Source organism: Anoplopoma fimbria, chromosome 2 (assembly GCF_027596085.1).
Source record: "Anoplopoma fimbria isolate UVic2021 breed Golden Eagle Sablefish chromosome 2, Afim_UVic_2022, whole genome shotgun sequence".
Lineage (NCBI taxonomy): Eukaryota > Metazoa > Chordata > Actinopteri > Perciformes > Anoplopomatidae > Anoplopoma > Anoplopoma fimbria.
The window spans coordinates 18,542,470-18,563,855 of record NC_072450.1 but is presented as its reverse complement, the minus strand read 5'-3'; the positions used below and the strand labels follow the sequence as shown (position 1 = coordinate 18,563,855).

The 21,386-nt window shown below is 39.7% G+C and overlaps 1 protein-coding gene across 1 annotated transcript; it reads left to right on the top strand.

Annotated features, from left to right (window-relative positions):
• Positions 1–989: 989 nt before the first annotated feature.
• dhx38 (DEAH (Asp-Glu-Ala-His) box polypeptide 38) lies at positions 990–20,995 on the top strand. Its single transcript, XM_054611313.1, has 27 exons — positions 990–1,321; positions 1,990–2,321; positions 2,763–2,956; positions 3,329–3,475; positions 3,573–3,735; positions 4,393–4,511; positions 4,603–4,679; positions 4,776–4,931; positions 5,051–5,212; positions 5,864–5,971; positions 6,455–6,579; positions 6,716–6,853; positions 6,996–7,182; positions 8,526–8,711; positions 8,899–9,039; positions 9,450–9,560; positions 9,843–9,959; positions 10,348–10,455; positions 10,546–10,658; positions 11,833–12,041; positions 14,056–14,210; positions 15,027–15,182; positions 15,444–15,578; positions 16,034–16,159; positions 16,253–16,348; positions 16,641–16,762; positions 19,832–20,995. The coding sequence occupies exons 2-27, from the start codon at positions 1,993–1,995 to the stop codon at positions 19,911–19,913; spliced, it is 3,762 nt and encodes a 1,253-aa protein (XP_054467288.1). The 5' UTR covers positions 990–1,321; positions 1,990–1,992; the 3' UTR covers positions 19,914–20,995.
• The last annotated feature ends 391 nt before the right edge of the window (positions 20,996–21,386 follow it).

The window sequence follows — 21,386 nt, the reverse complement described above, 5'->3', positions numbered from 1 at the left end:
CAGAAAAGTATGCTGGCTTACATTCTGCAAAATGTGACTGGATGTAGGACATTCTGTTTTTTTTTTTTTTAGAACACTACATTTCACATGAGCTGAGTTCAAAATTGCATTCTTTTTCTTTTGACATTTAGTTCATACTGCCCTTACTGAGGTTGTGGTCGAAAAGGCAAAACATTACATCCTTCATCCAATGTCTTTTGTTAACCACTTTCCCTTCACCTTGATTGAAGTTTATTTTATTTTTATTTTTTTCTTTATCTTTTATCCTGCCTAATCTCTTGTTGCACACTCTGGTCCAGTTTGTTGTGTTTAGTGGAAACAGAAGGGAAAAGTATATATGATGAATGTTTTAAATGTATATGAGAATGCAGAACATGTGCTCATGCACTGTCAGAAATATAAAAAGAAAAGAATTAGACTCAAAAGATTTTTAAGGCAGGAAGGAAATGTGACCTTGTGGTAATTATTGGAACAACAGGAGATGTGGTGAAGGATACACAGAAAGGAGTTGTGGAATATTTGACGGAGATATGAATATACCAAAAAATATATACAGTACCAGTCAAAAGTTTGAACACACCTTCTCATTCAACTACTTTGAAGAATCTAAAATATAAAACATATTCTGGTTTGTTGAGCATTTGTTTGTTTACCACATAATTCCACATGTGTTCCTTCAGAGTTTGGATAAATTAATGAAAATAAAGAAAAACCATTGAATGAGAAGGTGTGTCCAAACGTTTGACTGGTACTGTATTTTTGTTTTTTATGGATAATTATTTGTGTTCTTCAACTATTAACATTATACTATACTAACTTTACTCTAATTACCTAATTATACAAAGTTATCCAGGGACAATGTCTCATATTACACACTTAGGTACAGTCTATGGCGGTATGCACTTAATATGCAACTGTTTCAACCCACCATTAAACTACAAGAAGAAGAAGAACAGTAACAGTCCCGTCCACTAGGTGGCAGTAATGCGCTCTCCAAAATGGTTTGTCAACTCCTAATAACAACTAAAAAAGAAGAAGAAGAAGAATTGTGGGATTGCAATGGCTGCTCTCTTGTCTGTAAACATATGCGTTGTGCTTAGGAAAGTCGCAGTTTAGATAATTTCCAGTGACAGCTATAGACCCTCCATTTTCTGGACTACTTACCCGTCCTTTAGCTGACCTTAAATCTTTACCTTGATGTGAGAGTTTCTGCATTTCAGACTCATAGAAACGCGGCATATATCCGCAGTTTGCCGCCCGGCCTTGTCGGGACAGGACCTGATAGCTCGCAGGCTTGCTGACGCTAGCAGCTCTTTGTCAGGTAAGCAATAGTTTCACTTCATTTAATCCATCTGTTTTTAATCAAGGACACATATATTCATTGTACGTACAAATGCGCCAGTGCAATGCAGTTTATGCATCACCGTAGTTTGGATTTCCAACACGTTTCAATGGTGACTAAGTTACTGCATGTCATTTGTAACGTTAATGTTTAATCGTAAAAACAACATTACAGTGGACGCAGAGCTAACGACAGAAGAGTTGGCTAGTGTCAGTCTGGCCCTGTTTGTGACTTTGGATACCTTGAGGTAAAACATGGGGAAAGAATAGTTATCTGTGTTTTGATGGGTTGTTCTGAGTAAGTTGATATATAACTGTGTTCTTATGGAGGATAAAGACCAAAGCCTATCATTTTACATGCCCATTGTGTCAAAGGCCAGAAACTGACACAAATGTCGTTTTAGAGCTGAAACTGTTGTTGGACTTACAACAAATTTGATAACCCATTAATTGTAGTAACCAAGTATTTAACTATTAAACAATAGCAAACATTTTCTTGTTACAGCTCCTCCACTGTAAGGATTCGCTGGATGGGGTTTTCATTGCTGGTCACCTTTTGATCTGAGATATTGTCATTGTTGCCATGAGCGACAGTTTATTGGCTTGACACATTAACAACTTTTGCATATATTACATTATTACCCACAGACAATGGAGGACGATGTGTCCATGCACAGGCTGGAAGGGACTGATCCAGATGCTCAAGTTGGTGGACTGATAGTAAAGAAGAAGAGTGCTGCTGCAGAGCCCCATGTTTTTCGAGCACCCACTCCTCGCACCTCTCTGCTGGGCTTGGATCTGCTGGCGGCCCAGAAAAGGAAGGAGCGGGAGAGCAAGGAACAGGCAGATGCCGATGAAAGCAATAGAAAGAAGTCAAAGGTTTCCTCCTACAAGGACTGGGAGGAAGGTAAAAGTGACTCTGGGTCAGATGAAGATGAAGAAGAAGATGATGATAAGGACAAGGATGCTAAGAAGGAGAGGTAAGTGTTGGTGCTTCACGCATGATAAAAATACTTTATTGAAAGTCAAAGATAAATAGACAGGAAACACTTATCCCTCATGTCTATTCAGATCATCATAACTTCTAATTTATTTAACATTGAATTCTTTGGATCTGTTTTACTCATGGACCTCACTGTTTGGGAAGTTTTAAATCACTTCTTTGTGAGGATTTTAGCCTGATTCCTTTCAGGGAAAAAGAACTGCTCACTAAAACAATGTTATTCGTAAACCAGGAATATCCCTGTGAGTCATTGCAAAACATCAATGAACTTGAACGTTAACAACCCTTTCTTTTAATGTTCATGTATTCCTTGTATTTTCATTTTTTTCCTTTACTCATTGGTTAATTCAACTGTATTAACGCTGACATATTTATAGTATGACTAATGTGTCCTGTTTTATTTAAATTTTTCGAGCAGGAAGTATCGTGTCACTGGTTCCGAGACACCCTCAAACCCCGGAGGGGTCAGCGATGAGTTCCGTCGGCGACACCAGCAGAGAGAGAAAGACAGACGAGAGCATGGAGTCTACGCCTCCTCCAAAGAGGACAAGAACAGAGAAAAGGACAAAGAACGGAGCAGAGATAAGGGAAGAGACCGAAGGAGTGAAAGAGGTGATTATAAAGATCACTCATATTACATTCTGCATGTTACATTTGTTATTCTAATGCACGTAAACTATTGGTTGAAGTCTAAAATCATTTATCAGGAAAAATTGCAAACTTTTGCTTGTAATAGCCTCTCAAATGGAAGGCTTTGCATTTTTTTCTGTATCATAATATGATAAATTAAATGCATTTTGTTTTTTGACTGTTGTGAGAAAAGTTAGCAATTTAATTTTGGACCCAGACAACATGGCAGGTGGTTTATTATTTTACGGTTTTTAAACATTCGAAAAACAAAATTGGTAGATAATTCAATAACGAAAGCAAATGTTAGATCAGTCAGTTTTGTTGGGAGTAACTTTCTCGGTCTCTGTCTGTCAGATGAGCGAGAGAGCAGTCGTGGCAGCAGCAGCAGCCGGTCGGAGCGCGGTGAGAGGAGTGAGCGCTCACAGAGAGAGGGCTTCTCCGATCGCATCAGCAGGGGGACTAAGAGAGAAGAACCCCAGTCACCACAGCACCGCCCAAGAGGTATTTTATTTAATTCATCTGATTTTATTTAAATGTGTTGTTTATAATTGACCTTGTACTAAATTGGTTGACTTATCTTATTTTGTTTTCAACATAGATTCTTTCACACCCTCACGCTCCAACTGGGAGGAGGATGACAGTGGTTATGCCAGTTCACGGCTTTCCCAGTGGGAATCTCCGTCCCCTGCCCCATCCAACAGAGAGATGGATCGCTCAGAGAGAAGCCATCGCTCCGGTCGAGAGAGTGAGAGGAGAGACAGGTAAACAACTGTCAATTACTTTATCTCACATTTCTATCCTTCTGACCCCAAAGCCTTACTTAAAGTAGATGATAAATAGTAAAGTAATTGTTAAATACATATTACATAAATGAGACTGAAAACAGACAGAAAGGAAATTTCCTTATATTCCTCAGTCGGCATACAAATGTTTAAATTGTACTTCGTGTTTTATTCTTAGTTTTCTCATGGATTTTTGCAAAATGCAAAGAATAGTTTCTATTGAATAACTGTATCTCTTTTTTTTGCAAGCATACACTTACCTTCATAAAACTAAGTTTAAGAAAGAAAAAACTTGGATTAGATTGTCTTCATAAAGATGCAGACCAAATGTGTGAACTTGGTTGGGCTTACATTCTCACCTTACTCAACACCTTACTTCTCCAACGCTATGATAATGAAAGCTACTGGTTATTTGCATTTTAATACATTGATATTTGAATGTGATAATACCACATTTTTCCGCTTCATAATTATATTGTCATGACAACCCTTTTATGTACTGTCACTTAGACATGTAAGAGGCTTTTATAAATCTTTACTGTTAGTTCTACTCTTCATATTTGACATGAAATGCTTAGCTGCCGAGACACTGATGCCACTTGATCCTTACACAACGTCTGTCTGCTGTGTGCTCAGGTCAATCAGAGGCCGTTACCCTGACGACACACCCTTGCCTACCCCATCATACAAGTACAACGAGTGGGCCAATGACAGAAAGCATTTGGGTTCTACACCTCGTTTATCACAAGGAAAAGGTACTATTCTAAAATCAGGCTGTTTTGTGCGCACATTCAAGATTTAGATACTGTATATCCCATAACATTTCTTAATCTTTCTCTTCTTCAGGTAGGAAAGAAGATGGCAAGGGAGGAATTTCGTTTGATAATGAGGATGAGAAAGACCAGTGGGAGGAGGACCAGAAGGTGAGTGGCAAAGTTATCTCTCATTTACGCCTCAGAAGCTAAAACTATTTTCTGTGTCTACTTTTTGACATCTCTTACTGTCTCATCGTTTTGCAGCAAGCTGACAGAGATTGGTACATGATGGACGAAGGCTATGATGAGTTCCACAACCCGTTCACTACCACCTCTGAAGAATATGTAAAGAAGAGAGAGCAGATCCTTCAGAAGCAGACTCAAAAAAGGATATCTGCCCATAAGCGACAGATCAATGAGGTACAACCACAGTGCTTCATATCAGCCTTATCAGAGGGTACTCTCTACTCAACTCTATATGTGTGTACTATTCTTGTTTGTTGGTCTGTCTTTGTAACAGCCTGTGTTTCTTGTCTCAGGATAATGAGCGGTGGGAGACTAACCGAATGCTGACCAGTGGTGTGGTGCAGAGGTTGGAGGTGGACGAAGACTTTGAGGAGGACAATGCTGCTAAGGTTCATCTGCTGGTTCACAACCTGGTTCCTCCCTTTCTGGATGGAAGAATAGTCTTTACTAAGCAGGTAAACAAGGTCTAAACAATTCATGATCATAGGCCTTTACAGGGCTCAACAATACGGATTGCCGCTTGCTTGGGTCAAGTAAAATATCACGTCGGGCTAGTAAATCTAGCAACTAATTTGTCCGGTCGGGCAAGGGGTAAAAAAAATGAATTGCACATGTTGTTTTTCTCTAGCTGATAAGTGAGGAGTGTCGCTTCCTTGTCATCTCTGTTTAGAGAAGCACATATGCAGTACCAAACAGGAACTCGTTAGAAAATGGTGTAGTAGGAAGACAAATTTTATAACCTGAAGCACAAGCAAGCATTTCAATTACCCTGGAAACAGGAGTGTATTTGGTTGGCCTTAGAGTATGTGGCCGAAACTTTAAACTATGTATTGCACAGTTTGCTAATTTCATTAACTTAAATAAAGACTGAAAATGACAACTATATGATATTTGATAACTGCCAATAAATAAAACAATCTGAACATGGGCAAGTAAAAAAACATTGAACCCTGCCTCTAGTCACTAGGTTTACCTCCGAAGCTGACAAACGGCTCTAACAAAATATTTAATTATGACTCCGAATTCAAATTTTTGCTAGAACTAAACTTGACGAGTTTGTATTTGATCTGAATCTTTGTATGTGTGTCTTTCTTTTCCTGCTGCAGCCGGAGCCTGTCATCCCTGTGAAAGATGCTACCTCTGACATGGCCATCATTGCTCGTAAAGGCAGCCAGCTTGTCCGTAAACATCGTGAGCAGAAAGAACGCAAGAAGGTTGGCTGGATTAATAACTAAGAGTAATGTTTTTGTTGTTGATAAACAGTAGATATGTTTTTAGCTGAAACCAGTGAGGACTTTAAATGAATGTGTCATTGTTCTATTCATCTTTATGGAGAAATGTGGCGAAGCGCTAAACACAAGGCAGACATGATCTTCATACTCTGCTCTTGATAAATGTCAGTGGGGTTCGTTACTGTGCACCTGTCCGGTTGATAATGCCATCGCTGTCTTACTTTATCAATTCAGTAAATAAGTTATTCATAATCCCCTTACATGGTCAGTTGATGACATTTTAACTGCAAACTACCATCAGTGAGGTGAAACAACTTGACAAATGAAACACCAGATGCTCCGTCCTCTCTTCCGTGTTGAACGTGCACAAAATTGCAATGTGTGTGTGTGTGTGTGAAGTTACTGACTGGAGCTTTAATCTTAATTGATTCATATGATATAATTGGAATAATTTATTGGTTTCAGGCACAGCACAAACACTGGGAATTGGCAGGCACCAAGTTGGGAGATATCATGGGCATCAAGAAGACTGAAGAGGAAGACTCCTCTGGGGGCAAACCGGTGGGAGAGGATGGCAAAGTGGACTACAGGTGACCAGACTGTCTATGCAAAGATCTAGATGACATTTCACATTTTCTTTTTGATTTCTCTGGCTGAACTAGTTGAACTGTATTGTCTGGCCTACCATATTAATGTTTTGGTGATTCCTCTCTCTCTTACTTACAGAGCAGAGCAGAAATTTGCAGACCACATGAAAGACAAGAATGAGGCCAGCAGTGATTTTGCTAAGAAGAAGACCCTCCTGGAACAGAGACAGTACTTGCCTATTTTTGCTGTCAGACAGCAACTTCTCAACATCATAAGGTATGTCCAGAGTGCATTGCTTTCTTCAAATACAGTTTTATTTCTAATGTTCTCCTAAAAAGTGTTTTACATCAAAACTGTGATGAGTTATTCTTTGACCGAGATATAATGTTGGTTGTTTTAATTTAACTGGCATCTGCAGGGACAACAGCATTGTTATTGTTGTTGGGGAGACGGGCAGTGGGAAGACCACACAGCTGACTCAGTACCTGCATGAGGATGGCTACACCAGCTACGGCATGGTGGGTTGTACTCAGCCCCGAAGAGTGGCAGCCATGAGTGTGGCCAAGAGAGTCAGCGAGGAGATCGGCACCAACCTTGGAGAGGAGGTGAGAAAGCTGCTCAAGCAAACCATAACAACATTTGCTTTTAAAATCCTCAGTATTTATTTATTATTTTAGTTCTTTATTTGTGTATATAATAAAACAAAAGAAAATAATATTAATTTACAAAGGAAAGTGTGTATCAAAATTCAAGAAGAAAATACAATTTCCCCAAAAAACTATAAAATGATCAAGTAAGAAAAAGGATTACAATATCAAGTACTTGCACTGATGTAATACACTGTATCATAAGTACTTTACATAGTTGCTAAAGACCTTTTTTAAAAATCAGAAATTAGGAACGACTGCTTGCCCATACTACATTGCTGTAACATATAAAGGATAAATCATAGAGTAATATAGATCCAGAAAGTTGTTTTTTTTGACAAGATTTGTCTTACTCTCCGTAAAATACAAATAACTCTTTTGGACACATTGTTTTTTCAAGTTAGGCTGATTATCAATGATTACACCTAAGAACTTTAACATGGGAAATGTATTCAACACAAAGATGATCTGACAAGGTTTTATTTTAATGCTTAAAGATCATTATAGCACTCATTTTAACATTAAGGGAAAATGTATTGCATTAGATGTCCATCTTATCTAGAACATTGTTCATATGAATTATCAACCTATATCCATCTTACTTTCTAATTTCGCTACTAAATTTTGTTATGACAACATATTTCTCTGTAATTTCCCTCCAAATTTTTGTGAGATACCTTAACTCTTGCCTTTGTTATATCAAATTTAACTAATATGGTAAAATACTGGACTTGTTTGAATCCTATCTGGTCGCTCAAGTAGGTAAGTTGCCCCATTATTTCTAATTAGGGACTACTGTGTCCTTCTCTGCTATGAAGGTGAATGGTCTCTAAACTACAGTATTTGATGTATTATGGGTCTGAAGTATCCATCCATCCATCCATCCATCTTCCGTAACCGCTTATCCAGTTAAGGGTCGCGGGGGTGCTGGAGCCAATCCCAGCTGTCAACGGGCGAAGGCAGGGTACACCCTGGACAGGTCGCCAGCCTATCACAGGGCGGTCTGAAGTATCTCTTGCACAAACTAAATAGAAAGTCATCTGCGGTGTAACGGTGCCATCTAGTGGTCAAAAAGGAAAAGATCATGTCTGTAGCTGCCTGGGGTTTGAGCTGAGGAGCAACAATAAAAGGAAACACTGAAACTGCCAAAAGAAAATGGATGGACATCAGCAAAAATCCCTGTGTTTTAAATTAGGTAGTATCTTTGATTTTAAAGAGGTATGATTTTATTTGTCTTTTTTGTAATCCCCTCAAATGTAATGTAATAATATTTGCTGTTCGTCTTAAATTGTTGCCTGCAGGTGGGCTACGCAATTCGTTTTGAGGACTGCACATCCGAGAAAACCTTGATAAAGTACATGACAGACGGTATCCTGCTCAGGGAGTCATTGAGGGAGTCCGACCTGGACCACTACAGTGCTGTTATCATGGATGAGGCTCATGAACGTTCCCTGAATACTGACGTGCTGTTCGGCCTGCTACGTGAGGTCAGTACAACTAACTAACAACCATTAAAAATATATATATTTTCAACATATACACACAGCTGCATCTGCATTGTGTCAGCATGATATATTACCTAGTGAAGTTGTTGTTTCCTTTACTGATTTCAGTGTAAATAAACTGCACTTAAATATTCCACTCAACTGTCCTCTGTCCACTGTTTCCCATCAGGTTGTGTCTCGACGTACTGATTTGAAACTCATAGTTACCTCTGCAACTATGGACTCAGACAAGTTTGCTGCCTTTTTTGGCAATGTACCCATTTTCCACATTCCAGGAAGAACATTTCCAGTGGACATCTTGTTTAGCAAGGTATGTTTCAGTTTCTATTCTATTTTCTTTTAGAGACACTTTCACTTTATCCTTAGCGCATTATATCATTGTCATTACACTCTTTTGGCAGCTTCACTTCATCATTATATCTTAATAAGACTCTAACATAAATATTCTCAAAGCACAATCACATGAGATTGTAATGAAATCTTAAAAATGTGTTTATTAAGAAAAGTCTATATGACATACAAAAGCCTATTAAAATTCTGTACCACATTCAGTTATCATTTGTAACACCCTTCTAATTGACATTAACTAACTTTTGGCATATAATAATAAAAAGCTAATACTGCTGTTGAGTCAAAATTCAAAGAATTATATTTTGGTTGAAGGTCACTTCAGTGGTTTTGTTTTGTATTGGACTGATTTGTTGTGGTTTTGCTGTGTAGACTCCTCAGGAGGACTACGTGGAGGCAGCAGTGAAGCAGGCCCTGCAGATCCACCTCAGTGGGTTGATAGGAGACATCCTCATCTTTATGCCCGGGCAGGAGGATATTGAGGTGGGGACAAGGATTCTAATAACCCTCAAATGGTTGTTGCATATAATTTTGGCATAAAGTACTGTGATCCTAATTACACATGTAAATCTACTTTGTAAGTAAAGCAGTAGTTTTTGAACTAAAAAAAGACAGGAAGTGGCCAGTGATTCACAGATTAGATTCTGACTGTAGGTTTCTGTCTTTATGTATATTGAACATATATTTCGTCAGTTGACTTGAAACAGGAGGTTCTTCCCATTTTGTGTTCCCAAATTTAAGAAAGGTATATCTTTGTTCTTGCAGGTAACATCGGATCAGATTGTGGAGCGGTTGGAGGACTTGGAGAATGCTCCAGCTCTGGCCGTGCTGCCCATCTACTCCCAGCTGCCTTCTGACCTCCAGGCCAAGATCTTTCAGAAGGTTTGTATCTGTACACTTTAAAGTGCCCCTATTATGCTTTTCCACTTTTTCCCTCTTCTTTAGTGTGTTATATATATATATTTAAAATATGTAAAAGGTCAGTAGAGTGTGAAACCTGAAGTCCACGCCTAAAAGGAGTTACCCTCCCCCTCAGACACACTGCTCCTGAGCTGCCTGAAACTGCTCGATTGAATTCTTTCCTTCACAATTTTACGGAAGTGACGTCAAACTCCTTGTACCAATGTAAACATGTTGTAACTGTAACTTGAGATAAAAATATGCACCCGGAAAATAGTATAATAGGGCCTGTTTAAATCTATGAGTAATTGTTATAAACACAAGCTAGAAAATGAAGCTGACCTGAACCTTTTAATTTACCCTCTGCTAGGCTCCAGATGGTGTGAGGAAGTGCATTGTCGCTACAAACATCGCTGAGACCTCCCTCACTGTGGATGGAATTATGTTTGTCGTGGATGCAGGATACTGCAAACTTAAGGTAGGAATGTCTATACATATATGGTTTATAGCAAGTTTAAACCAATCTGACATCATTGTTGTATTACTCACTTCTTTTTTCTGTCGACAGGTTTTCAATCCTCGCATTGGAATGGATGCACTACAGGTTTATCCCATCAGCCAGGCTAATGCCAACCAGCGTTCTGGCAGAGCAGGACGTACCGGACCTGGACAGTGTTACAGGTAATGGCCCTTGTCTCCTCTCTGCATGAGCATGTGTTCACAAACACATGCACACAGCCACAATCAATGTTGAGCTTGTTTCGATGCATGTTAAAAGCTGTGCCATATTCAGGTTCCTGCAATGCTGCTCCTAAACTTAGTCTCCTGATTCTACAAAAGGGAGGATACTTTTATTTTTTTCATTCTTTTTACAGTCGCGTGAGGGCAGAAACATACATATTTCTCCACCTTCTTAGTTCAGATTCAGAAATACACCACCTGAATATTGTATTTATTTTCCCTTCGTGTTTTTTCCTGTTGTAGCATCTTTTTTAGCATAACTGTTAAAGTGTGTTCTTCCTTCACTTGTTTGATATCAGTGCCCTCCTCAGATGATTTGCTCAGGGCTCTGGCTGTGTGGATGTATGGAGAGCTCTAATCTACAGAGGATTTCATGCAGTTTAACTCTGTTTATGGCGGGGAAATGTGACACAAAAGACCTTGTCAGAGGTTAAACTTGACCTCTCCCCCCCTTGCCATATTCATTTAAGCTAAGATTGAGTGACAGCGACACACACAGGGTGATACAATATGCATTGCTAATGAGCTAGCATGCTTATAAAACCCCACATATTTCTGGTTTAAATCTGCCCACCTGCTCTTACACACAAGCTCACACAAATCTATGAAGAATCAGTTTTGGAGGAGCTTTACACTGAGTACAGTTAAGGTGTGTGTGTGCGGATGTGTGTATGTGCAAGAGAGCAGATAGAGTGAGTCACGCTGGTTTGCTCCGCTTGCGTGGAGAATTCCCCACTCAAAGACCCTTTTAGCTGTGACTGCAGGCACTCGCTCACAAGCTCAAAACCTCCATATACATTCAAATCATTCTGTAATTTTAAGCGTCTACCTCAGCTGTAATTGTTGCAAGAGCTTTGTTAAGTCAGGTCCTTAACTTTAACTCAGACTCTGAATATTCCCCTTAATAAATTGTAGCTTCCTGCATTTTCCTCTGCAGCTGAATTACATCTGGTGCGCACTGCTTATTTAGAACCCCAAAGACATGTCTGCACATATTGGAGAACATAACAATTTAATTCCCAATTATTTCATCCTCTGTCCCAAAAATAATAAATTTCCCATTCATGTGTCTGTCTCTGTCCACATCTGTCTTCATGGCCTTCTCTCCGTCCAGGCTCTACACTCAGAGCGCCTATAAGAATGAGATGCTGACTACCACCATACCAGAGATCCAGAGGACCAACCTGGCCAATGTAGTCCTGCTGTTGAAGTCTCTGGGTGTTCAGGATTTGCTCATGTTCCACTTCATGGATCCACCACCTGAAGACAACATGCTCAACTCCATGTACCAGCTGTGGATTTTGGGAGCTCTGGACAACACAGGTGTGTAGTGTAGAGGGGTTGGAATACCCAGAGGCATCATAATATAATGTTGACAATTCTTTTTTTTTTAGTATGTATTTATAACAATTTAAATAGACATTTAATACGCTGAGTATTATAATATGTTTTAATTTATAACATTTGTGAAAGTGTACATTTAAACTCGGGCTGCAACAGTTACAGTGGAAACTTACAGTGATCACAGTTATAATAATCAACTGCTAATATGGATGAAAAGCTTTGAACAGAATCCTACCTGTAGAAATGCTGTTTGAATAATTCACTTATAGTATTCAAGTAGTTTGCTCATTTAAAAAAACATAAGGTATGGAAAAATATTGTAAATCAGTTTTTTTAACTTTACTACCATGATTTGACACTTTTCTGCTTCTGGCTGGCTACCTGAGGCTGGTGCTCCAAGCACATTGAAATATGACTAGTAAAAGAATGTAATTGTATCTCTATGAAAAACATTGTCTCCTCAAAGCTTATGACAAATGAGCTGCAGTAGCGAAAACAAGCTACATTGTGTAGTCTACTCAAACAACGAGATACAGTCATGGCTGCTATTAATGGAGACAGAAACTCAGTGTGCGGGTAAAACACTTGTGGTTGAAGCCGTCCTCAAGTGGATTGAAAATGCCTGGCCACTTAATTCCCCCTTGAGTTTACCAGTGTTGATGGAAACAACGTTAACAATATTCAGTAAATAGCAAAGCCTTCCGTTTAATTACATTATATGCATGATATAAATATGCAAATGTCAATAAGATGGTATTCTCAATGAGGAATAAAGAAAAAGAGAGAAAAAAGTTATTCTAATCATCCACTTGTAATGATCATCAGCCCGACAGACATGATCACTATAAGAGGTTTCCACTGTATTTTCACCAATCTACTGATTGTTTTCTCAATTAATCCATTGATTGTTTGGTTTGTAAAATATCAGCAAATTGGGAAACATTTCCAAGTTTCCAAAGCTCAAGGTGACGTCTTCAAATACAATCAGTTTACTGTCAAATATTCACATTTGAGAAGCTGGATCCTCAAAAGTTTTGCCATTTGTTGCCAAGAAAAGATTCAAAATTGCAGATATGTTTTTGGGCCTATTGGCTGATTTATTAGTCAAATAATTGTTGGAGAGCAAATCTGAACATATTTAAACAAAAAAGATTAATATTAATCCATCACGTATTAATAACATCATGCAAAGTATCCTGATTTATATGTTGGATCAGGTTTTCTTTTCCCTACCTTTAGTCTTAGGCCCATAAGTCCTAGACCAGTCTTGTATACAGAGGGGCCAAAGAACATAAATCATCCTCCTGTTGAGATGAAGATAATGCTGTGACAGAGAATATTGGGTATTTCAGGGTCGTATTTCCCCCTCAGTGCTGCTTTGAGCGCCGACATAGTGAAGCTGACACCACAAACACAGGCAGGAGACTATGCTGCAGTGGTGATGCAGACACAGCAAACAGGCCTTGAGGAGGTAGTTGTGAAGTTTAGCCGGTGGAGTAATTGCCTAGTAACTGATCCTGTGTTTGATTTGACTGGTCGGGTCTCATTTCTGTCTCATCCTTAGCCAGATTCCAGGGGATTTAGGGATTTGGGGATGAGGAGGGACTTTTGATGATTCCCTGTATGGTGTGTTAACACCAGATTATCTCTGATTAAGGCTTACCTGCCCCAAACTGGCTGCTCTGCTTCTCTGCTTTTCCTCCTCATAAGCTTCTTAGACTCTGTCGTCTAATCATTTAAATCAGAACTGGCAAAGTTTTTGATCTCACTCTTTTTTTTCTTTTTTTTTCCCGGAACATTCTGTGGTTCATCCTCTCTCACGGTGATAGACAAATAAGTGTCACTTTATGCTGGCTACGCCAGCAGGCTTTTGATGGAAAAGGAGCTTATCACTCGTCTTATGCTTGTTCCTCCTTCATTCTTCACATTGCATGCACTTTTATAATCTTCAACACTAACCTTGTAATTGGGTTTTTCTTTTTTGTCCTCTCAGGTGCTTTGACACCAACGGGGCGTCTGATGGTGGAGTTTCCCCTTGACCCCGCCCTCTCCAAGATGCTGATTGTGTCCTGCGACATGGGCTGCAGTGCTGACATCCTTATCATCGTCTCCATGCTGTCTGTGCCGGCCATCTTCTACAGACCTAAGGTACATCTAATTTGATACATATGCTGTATAATTGAAACATATACTGTTTAATATCAACTTGCTAATTGTCACTGTGGATTAGATGCTGGGAACCCTCTTCTATCTTATATCTATCTATTTTTTGTTTCAAAGTTAATTTATTTGTCATTTTACAACACAGCCCCTTCATGCTACATTATATGTTCTGTTAATGTATTCTGTTTTGTCAAAGTGGCTATAATCCATATACTGATATTATCAATGGGTCACATGACTGCTTGTATTTGAAAGGAGACAGAGAATTATCCCCTGAATCTCCAGCTCCCTGCAGCTTTATGGAGCATTTTATTGTGATTTTCCAGCCTGCAAATTTACTGTTCTAGTTCACTCTCAGAATTTTGTTTTCAGCAGTAGCAGACTGGTTTTAGTGAAAAAGCTAGATAAAACACTGCACACCAAATGGTAAACAGACAGCAAGATACAAGCTGGGGAACATAGTGGCGCCATTAGCAGCTAAAGTGGCAGATATCGCCCACAGGAATAAGTGGAGACCAAAAACAGAGCTAAAAGGAGAATAACTAATAGACTTTGCCAGGCTACCCACAACCGGCCTCAAGTGAATGGTCTGTAACTGTTGGATGTGGGTATCACAGTTACCTTGATGGCAAATATGTTAGAAAACAGTTAATCTCTGTTGTGTTCACAGCTTTTCTTCAGCTGCATGGCCAAAATATATTTGTATTCAGCAATATTTACTTTTTAATGCATACAATTATTTGTTATTTCAAAAAAGAAAAACCCCAGTGATGTATGTAAACTTGATTTGTGTATCTGCAGGGTCGTGAGGAGGAGAGTGACCAGGTGAGGGAGAAGTTTTCAGTGCCAGAGAGTGACCACCTCACCTACCTTAACGTCTACATGCAGTGGAAGAACAACAATTACTCCGGCATCTGGTGCAACGAGCACTTCATCCACACTAAGGCCATGCGCAAGGTAAGGCTCCCGTTGCCTCACCTGTTCTCTCTATCTACACCCTCTGGCCCTGGATGGAAACCTGTCATTCGGTTTTCATTTGAATTCCAGCACATCAAGTTTAAATTATGCATTCTTCCTTTTAATTTGGTGTTTAAATATGTCTTAATACAAATTAGTTAGTCGAATACAACTTTTTCCCTAAAACAATTGATTGCAAGCCAACAGATTGGACGGGCTTTCTATGAAGTTCCACTTCCAATACATATTGTTTCTGTGCAGGTGCGTGAGGTGCGCTCCCAGTTGAAGGACATCATGGTGCAGCAGAGGATGAACCTGATTTCCTGCGGGTCAGACTGGGACATCATCAGAAAGTGCATTTGTGCTGCATACTTCCACCAGGCTGCCAAGCTCAAGGTACTTCCTGCACTTTTCTCAGTTAATATGTTATGCCTTGTGGCAACTGGTTGTGGCAGATTTATAGCAGCATAATTACAGAGTAGTGAAATATCCCCTCTGGCCTCACATTAATACAGCACTAAAATCTGAAAGGGAATTTGAAATCATGACTGTATAATCAAGGCTCTCCATCTGACTTATGACTATCCAGCTAACCCACGCAATTGTAGCAGTGTTGGACTATACTTCAAATTTATTTTCTGCTGTCTAAGCCAGGTGGAGAAGCAAATTAGCTTATATGACCTGTTTTGCTCTGACCTTACAGTGCTCCCATATATGCAGGCACCAACACACATATACAGACCAACACACACAGTTTAACTGCAGCACACTACACACAGGGTCTCTTTTTCCTATTCAGAAATTCTGAGCTGCACATTTAATTTGTTATTTATGTCTTTGTTTTCTCCCAGGGCATTGGTGAATATGTGAACGTGAGGACAGGCATGCCATGTCACCTCCATCCCACCAGCTCCCTGTTTGGTATGGGCTACACCCCCGACTACATCATCTACCACGAGCTCGTCATGACCACCAAGGTAAAAAGTCTGTCGGCTGCAGAGCCCGGCCAGCATTAAAACAATTAAAGATATATGTGTTGTTCACGTTGAACTTGGGCTTTTGTGTTCCAGGAGTACATGCAGTGTGTCACTTCAGTGGATGGAGAGTGGCTTGCAGAGCTCGGACCAATGTTTTACAGCATCAAACATGCAGGAAAAAGCAGACAGGTAAGGAACAGACAAGGCCGTTACTTGCTTAATGAACATGAGCCAAAAGTATGTAGACAGAAATGTCCTCATATGTCTGTGTACTTTTGGTCAGGGTGTGAATTCATAATTTGTCACTAAAACCAGTGGTTCCCAAACTTTATGGCTTGTAATCTCTAAGAAGGAAGAAATGACTCCTTGTGACCTCTTGTCACTGGTTGCATATTTCTGCTGGCTGTTGCGGTTTCAAATAAAAGGTGCTTTTTTTTTTTTTTCTGTATACCTGTCTCATCTGTTTGTGTTGCTTTTTCAGGAGAACCGTCGCCGGGCCAAGGAGGAGCTCACCAACATGGAGGAGGAGATGTCCATGGCCGAAGAGCAGCTGCGAGCGCGTCGAGATGAACAGGAGAAGAAGAGCAGCACTGGCATTGTTAAGTAAGTCGGCAAGCATCTCTCCTCCTTTTGCCTCCTCATCACACATGGGTACTCATCTAACAATAGTTCCCCGTGGCCTTCATTTTCCATACACTGTCAAGATAGAAACATTTAATTTACCTACCTCGCTGCCAATCCATATCTTCACCCCTCCCTCTCCTCTCCTCCCCCCCTCTCTCCTCCTCTCCCACTCTCTCTACTCCACCTCTCTCACTCTTCATGATGAGCTTTTCTCACCTCTGGTCCCTGCAGACGAGACAAAAAGAAATAATATTGACTCCTGGCTGACCCCCATTACTGCAGCAATTTAAATTGTGCCATAGCAGAACAGAGAAAGGAGGGGGAACGTTCAGTTTCAAATTAAACCAAAAAATTAATTTCACACCCATCTGTAAGCTTTACAGAGAGAAATACGGTTATAAAGACACATTTAAAAAAAGAACTTTTATTGTTAATTAATCAGCTGGTTTATCTGTCTGAGTTTGCGTGACCACGTCTGTAACAGATCTGTTGAATATAATCACACTGGAGGTATAGGATTAAGAATTAGATTTAGGCAGAGGAAGCCGGATGTGTGATAATGAATGTCGTCTGCTCTCCTGGGCTCTTGGCTGCCTTTGTCCTCCGGCAGGCCTCACAAGTGTCTCCTCTATGAGTTCAGTGTGACCAAGATGAAATATTTCTTCGGGTACACCTTCATGTGACGGGTGCTTATCACCTGTCTCCCAGCTCACCAGCACAGATCAGTGGTGTGAATTAGTAAATGACCCAGTTGGTTGGTTTTTTTTGTTTAAAAATGGAAGTGTGAGAGAGTTTTTTGGGGGAGATGGAAGTGCTCGTTTATTTCCTTATGAAGTACTTAAAGGACAAAACAACAAGTTTCAGCTTCCTAAGTACAATCATGTGTACTAAGGGCTGGGTTACAAACTCAGTGCTTACTTTTGTAAAGTCTGAATGGCGTAGTAGGGCCGAACGTCGAAAGCTCTCAAGTGCAGAGTAGAGAACTGCCAAACTTTCTTTGGTTTCAGCTTCTCAGTTGTGAAGATTTGCTTCATAACTTATAATCATATCGGGGCAATTTGGCACCGTCGATTTGCATCCACTAAAAGTGCTTCTTTTTGCCACTGACTCTGGTTCTGATTTTTACTAAGAGTGTCTGACAACATTATGGAAAGAGTCTCACTTAAGGAGAAGTCTCAATCTGAAATCTTGCTAGGTGACGTGTTGAGGAAGACAGAGTTGGAAACAAGAGTGCCGGCCAAGCAGAGTTTATTTTTTGGAGGACATAAAGCGGCGCTTTGTGTTATCTAAAAGATTTTCAAAGTCAGGGCTGAATATTTAGATAATTTTCGAACATGTAGATGAGGTCTTTGATTTCGATTGCATCCCCTTTTTATTTGAGCCAGAGTATACGAATGAAGAGCGAACGTGTTGATGTGGGTGTTGTGGACTTCACTTGATTGAATGATGTAAAGAGTGGGACCTTTTACTGCCAGATATTCAAATTTCACAACTTCATTTCTCCTTGAGCGGGACTTGGACACAATAACAAATTGTTCGGATCAAGGGAAAGGTAAGGAATTACTTTTTATGTCTCCATATGTCTTTCCTTAAAGTTGACAGACAATCTTGGCCCCTTAGTGGCAAAAAACAGCACTTTTAGTGAAGGTAACAATACATTGGACAATTGCACTTGATACACGACTAGTTTCGTGGCTGCTGTTCACAGCGTACTTCCACATTACTGGCTCAATTAAAAAAATATTTGTCCCCATTGGTTACTAAGACACCATCGTGGGAAAATAGGGTCCAGGTTGAAAAATACCCCAGTTACTGTTTAATTTGTTGCTTCAGGGTTTAGGAAAGTGTGATTAGTTGATTAATTGAGAAAAAGTGTTGCAGCCTAACTGTCAAGTACTGAAAGTTGGCATTGAAGGCTTGGTCAGATTTGTAGTATTCTTTACTTATTCTCTGTTTAGACAGCTGCTTGTGATTGAAAAGTTTGACTAGGAGGTCAAAGGTCTAGAAAATGTTTTCTAGACAGACATGTTGTATTCCTCTTAAAGTAGGGTATATTAAATGAATTAGCTAAACCAACAACAATTTCCAGGCCTTTGTGTACTTCACATTTTTGAAGACCAATCACCAGACCTTGCTTGAGTAGATTTCTCCATCATAGAGTGCATTGAATGTTCCTTTATGTTTGCCAAAGTGAAAGTGCTGCTTAGGTACCGATTGATTCGCAAGTTTTGAGAGTTTAAGAATTTTTTGTTCTACAGATGAATGAATACTTGTGGATATCTAGATTTGAAGGACAACAATAACTTCTGAATTGCACCATCATGGTTTGCTGTATTGTTTAATGTAATGTATAATACAGAGACTTTGTATGGATTGATCTAAAACAAGCAAAACCAATGGTACAGTCAATTTATGACCGTGCAGGGGAAAATACGTGTTTAAATTCAGTAAACACTCCACATGTGTGCATTGTCCACCTACTTGTATGTAAAGTATGCTGTCTGCATTTGTGTGCGTTGCTGATAGGAAACTACTGGCAGCTTGGGTATTAATGGTAAAAAAAAAAATAATAAAAAAAAAAAACCTCTCTCTGTCTTCTTTTTCCTGAAGACAGAGAGAATAGGACACAGTGGTGTGTGTGTGTGTGTGTGTGTGTGTGTGTGTGTGTGTGTGTGTGTGTGTGTGTGTGTGTGTGTGTGTGTGTGTGTGTGTGTGTGTGTGTGTGTGTGTGTGTGTGTGTGTGTGTGTGTGTGTGTGTGTGTAAAAGATGAGGCAAGTGTGGGCAGTGTCAGGGTGTCACACTGCAGTAATTAAAGATGATAGATTGTGCTGTCAGGCGCTCTACGTCCGAACACTCTTCACAGAGACACCGGCGTTCCTTTTCACTCTCCTGCAGTCCTGCTCCTTTCATGTTCACATTCAGGCCAGTCTTCCCTCACCTTCAGCCTTTTTTCAACCGCAACTGCTTACCTAATGTAAGGTATGTTTAGCCTAGACTGAACAGAGCAATAAAGAATGATGTTTAACACAGACTTTTCTCTGATTCAGGGCTCCAAAAATCTGCACACCAGGAAGAAAAGAAGAGGCCCCCATGACGCCCAGACGCACCCCTGCCCGCTTTGGACTGTAGAACACCCTCATGGGGGTCAAAGCCCCCATCAACCTACCATATTGGCTCCCGTAGACTCATTATCATCCTGACCTGGACCACGCCAGCACAAGCAAACCCAGTGTAAGTTCCAACTGCCATTTGTCCCTCCCAGCATGGCCAGAATCAACTGCAGTTCATGTACAGACCACTAGAGTGAGAACTTGTATAAGGCACAAGACTCAAAGATGAGCCAGGTCCATCAAAAATGCCTCCCTCCACCTTTATCAGCCGATAGCTGTTTCCATGATACATTTTAAGGGATAAAGGATTGTGTTTTTTTTTTTGTACATTTAGTATTTATATGTTGTCATTGCTGAAAGTGTTTTTACAGATGTCTCTATAAAGTAATGTTTTTACCTGAGCTAGAAACATTTAATTTTTCTATGTTCTGTTGCATTTCTTCAATCCTGAGTGTATGATCAGAGGAGTAACTGATAAATAGTGATCTAATTTCAATGTTACTTGTCTTTGTGTCCATGCATTAACTAGTTCTTGTTCTGTTGTGGCTTGAACAGCGTGTGTGCTGCCATGAAGTGCTCCTCTACAGACTGAAGCACTATTCAAACTGTACTTGTGGCACGAGTGTCTTCAAACTCTATAGAGTTGAGTTATAATGACCCCTAATACACACACAACACACTCGTGCAGGCTTAGGCAATTGACCTTTTTCTACTTTCTGTTAACCTTGTTCCACCAACGTAATGTACCACAGCTTTGCTTCATACAAAACATCACGCTGGATTAAACATATCAACTGTTTTTTTTTTCATGGTCCTTGTGTTCAAAATAGCACACTGTTTCCTTTGTGTTTTTTCCCAAACAAATGTTTTCAAATGTGACTTTTAAATGGGTAGATCTGTTTGTTGATGTGTGCCCTCTCAGCTGATCAGAATATCATGCAGCTTCAGATACTCTGGTCTATCTGTAACAAAACAGTTTAGTGAGGGCCATGTTTGGATTGTGACAGTGGATCTGTTTTGTCTTTTTTACATGGATCTGAGACGGCAGAAGGACTGCTAATTTATCTTTTTTTCTCTCCCAACATCTATTGTAAATGAAACAAATAAATGTTAGTTTTTTTTAATCCAATGTGATTTCATTTGATATTACAGTCACTAATGTCACATTATGTGTCTTTGCACTTCAAGTGCTTAACATAATTATGTCATTTAGATGCACATTTTTAAGTAAGTTTTGCAGTGACATGAATTATAGCTCAATAAGGGAAAATTATGCATATTAGTTTAGGCTATAATTTCTCTATATGTGGGCATGGGTCTCCCTATAAAAACAAAAAAGGGGTGACTGGTTAATTTAGAAGTTCTCAGCTGTGCAAATACAGTATGTCTACAATTCAGTCATTTTCTACAGCAATAGATTTATACGGCACTTAAAATGAAACAAAACTTCAGGCGTGCAACAAAAGAGTATTGTGGTTACCAATAATCTGCC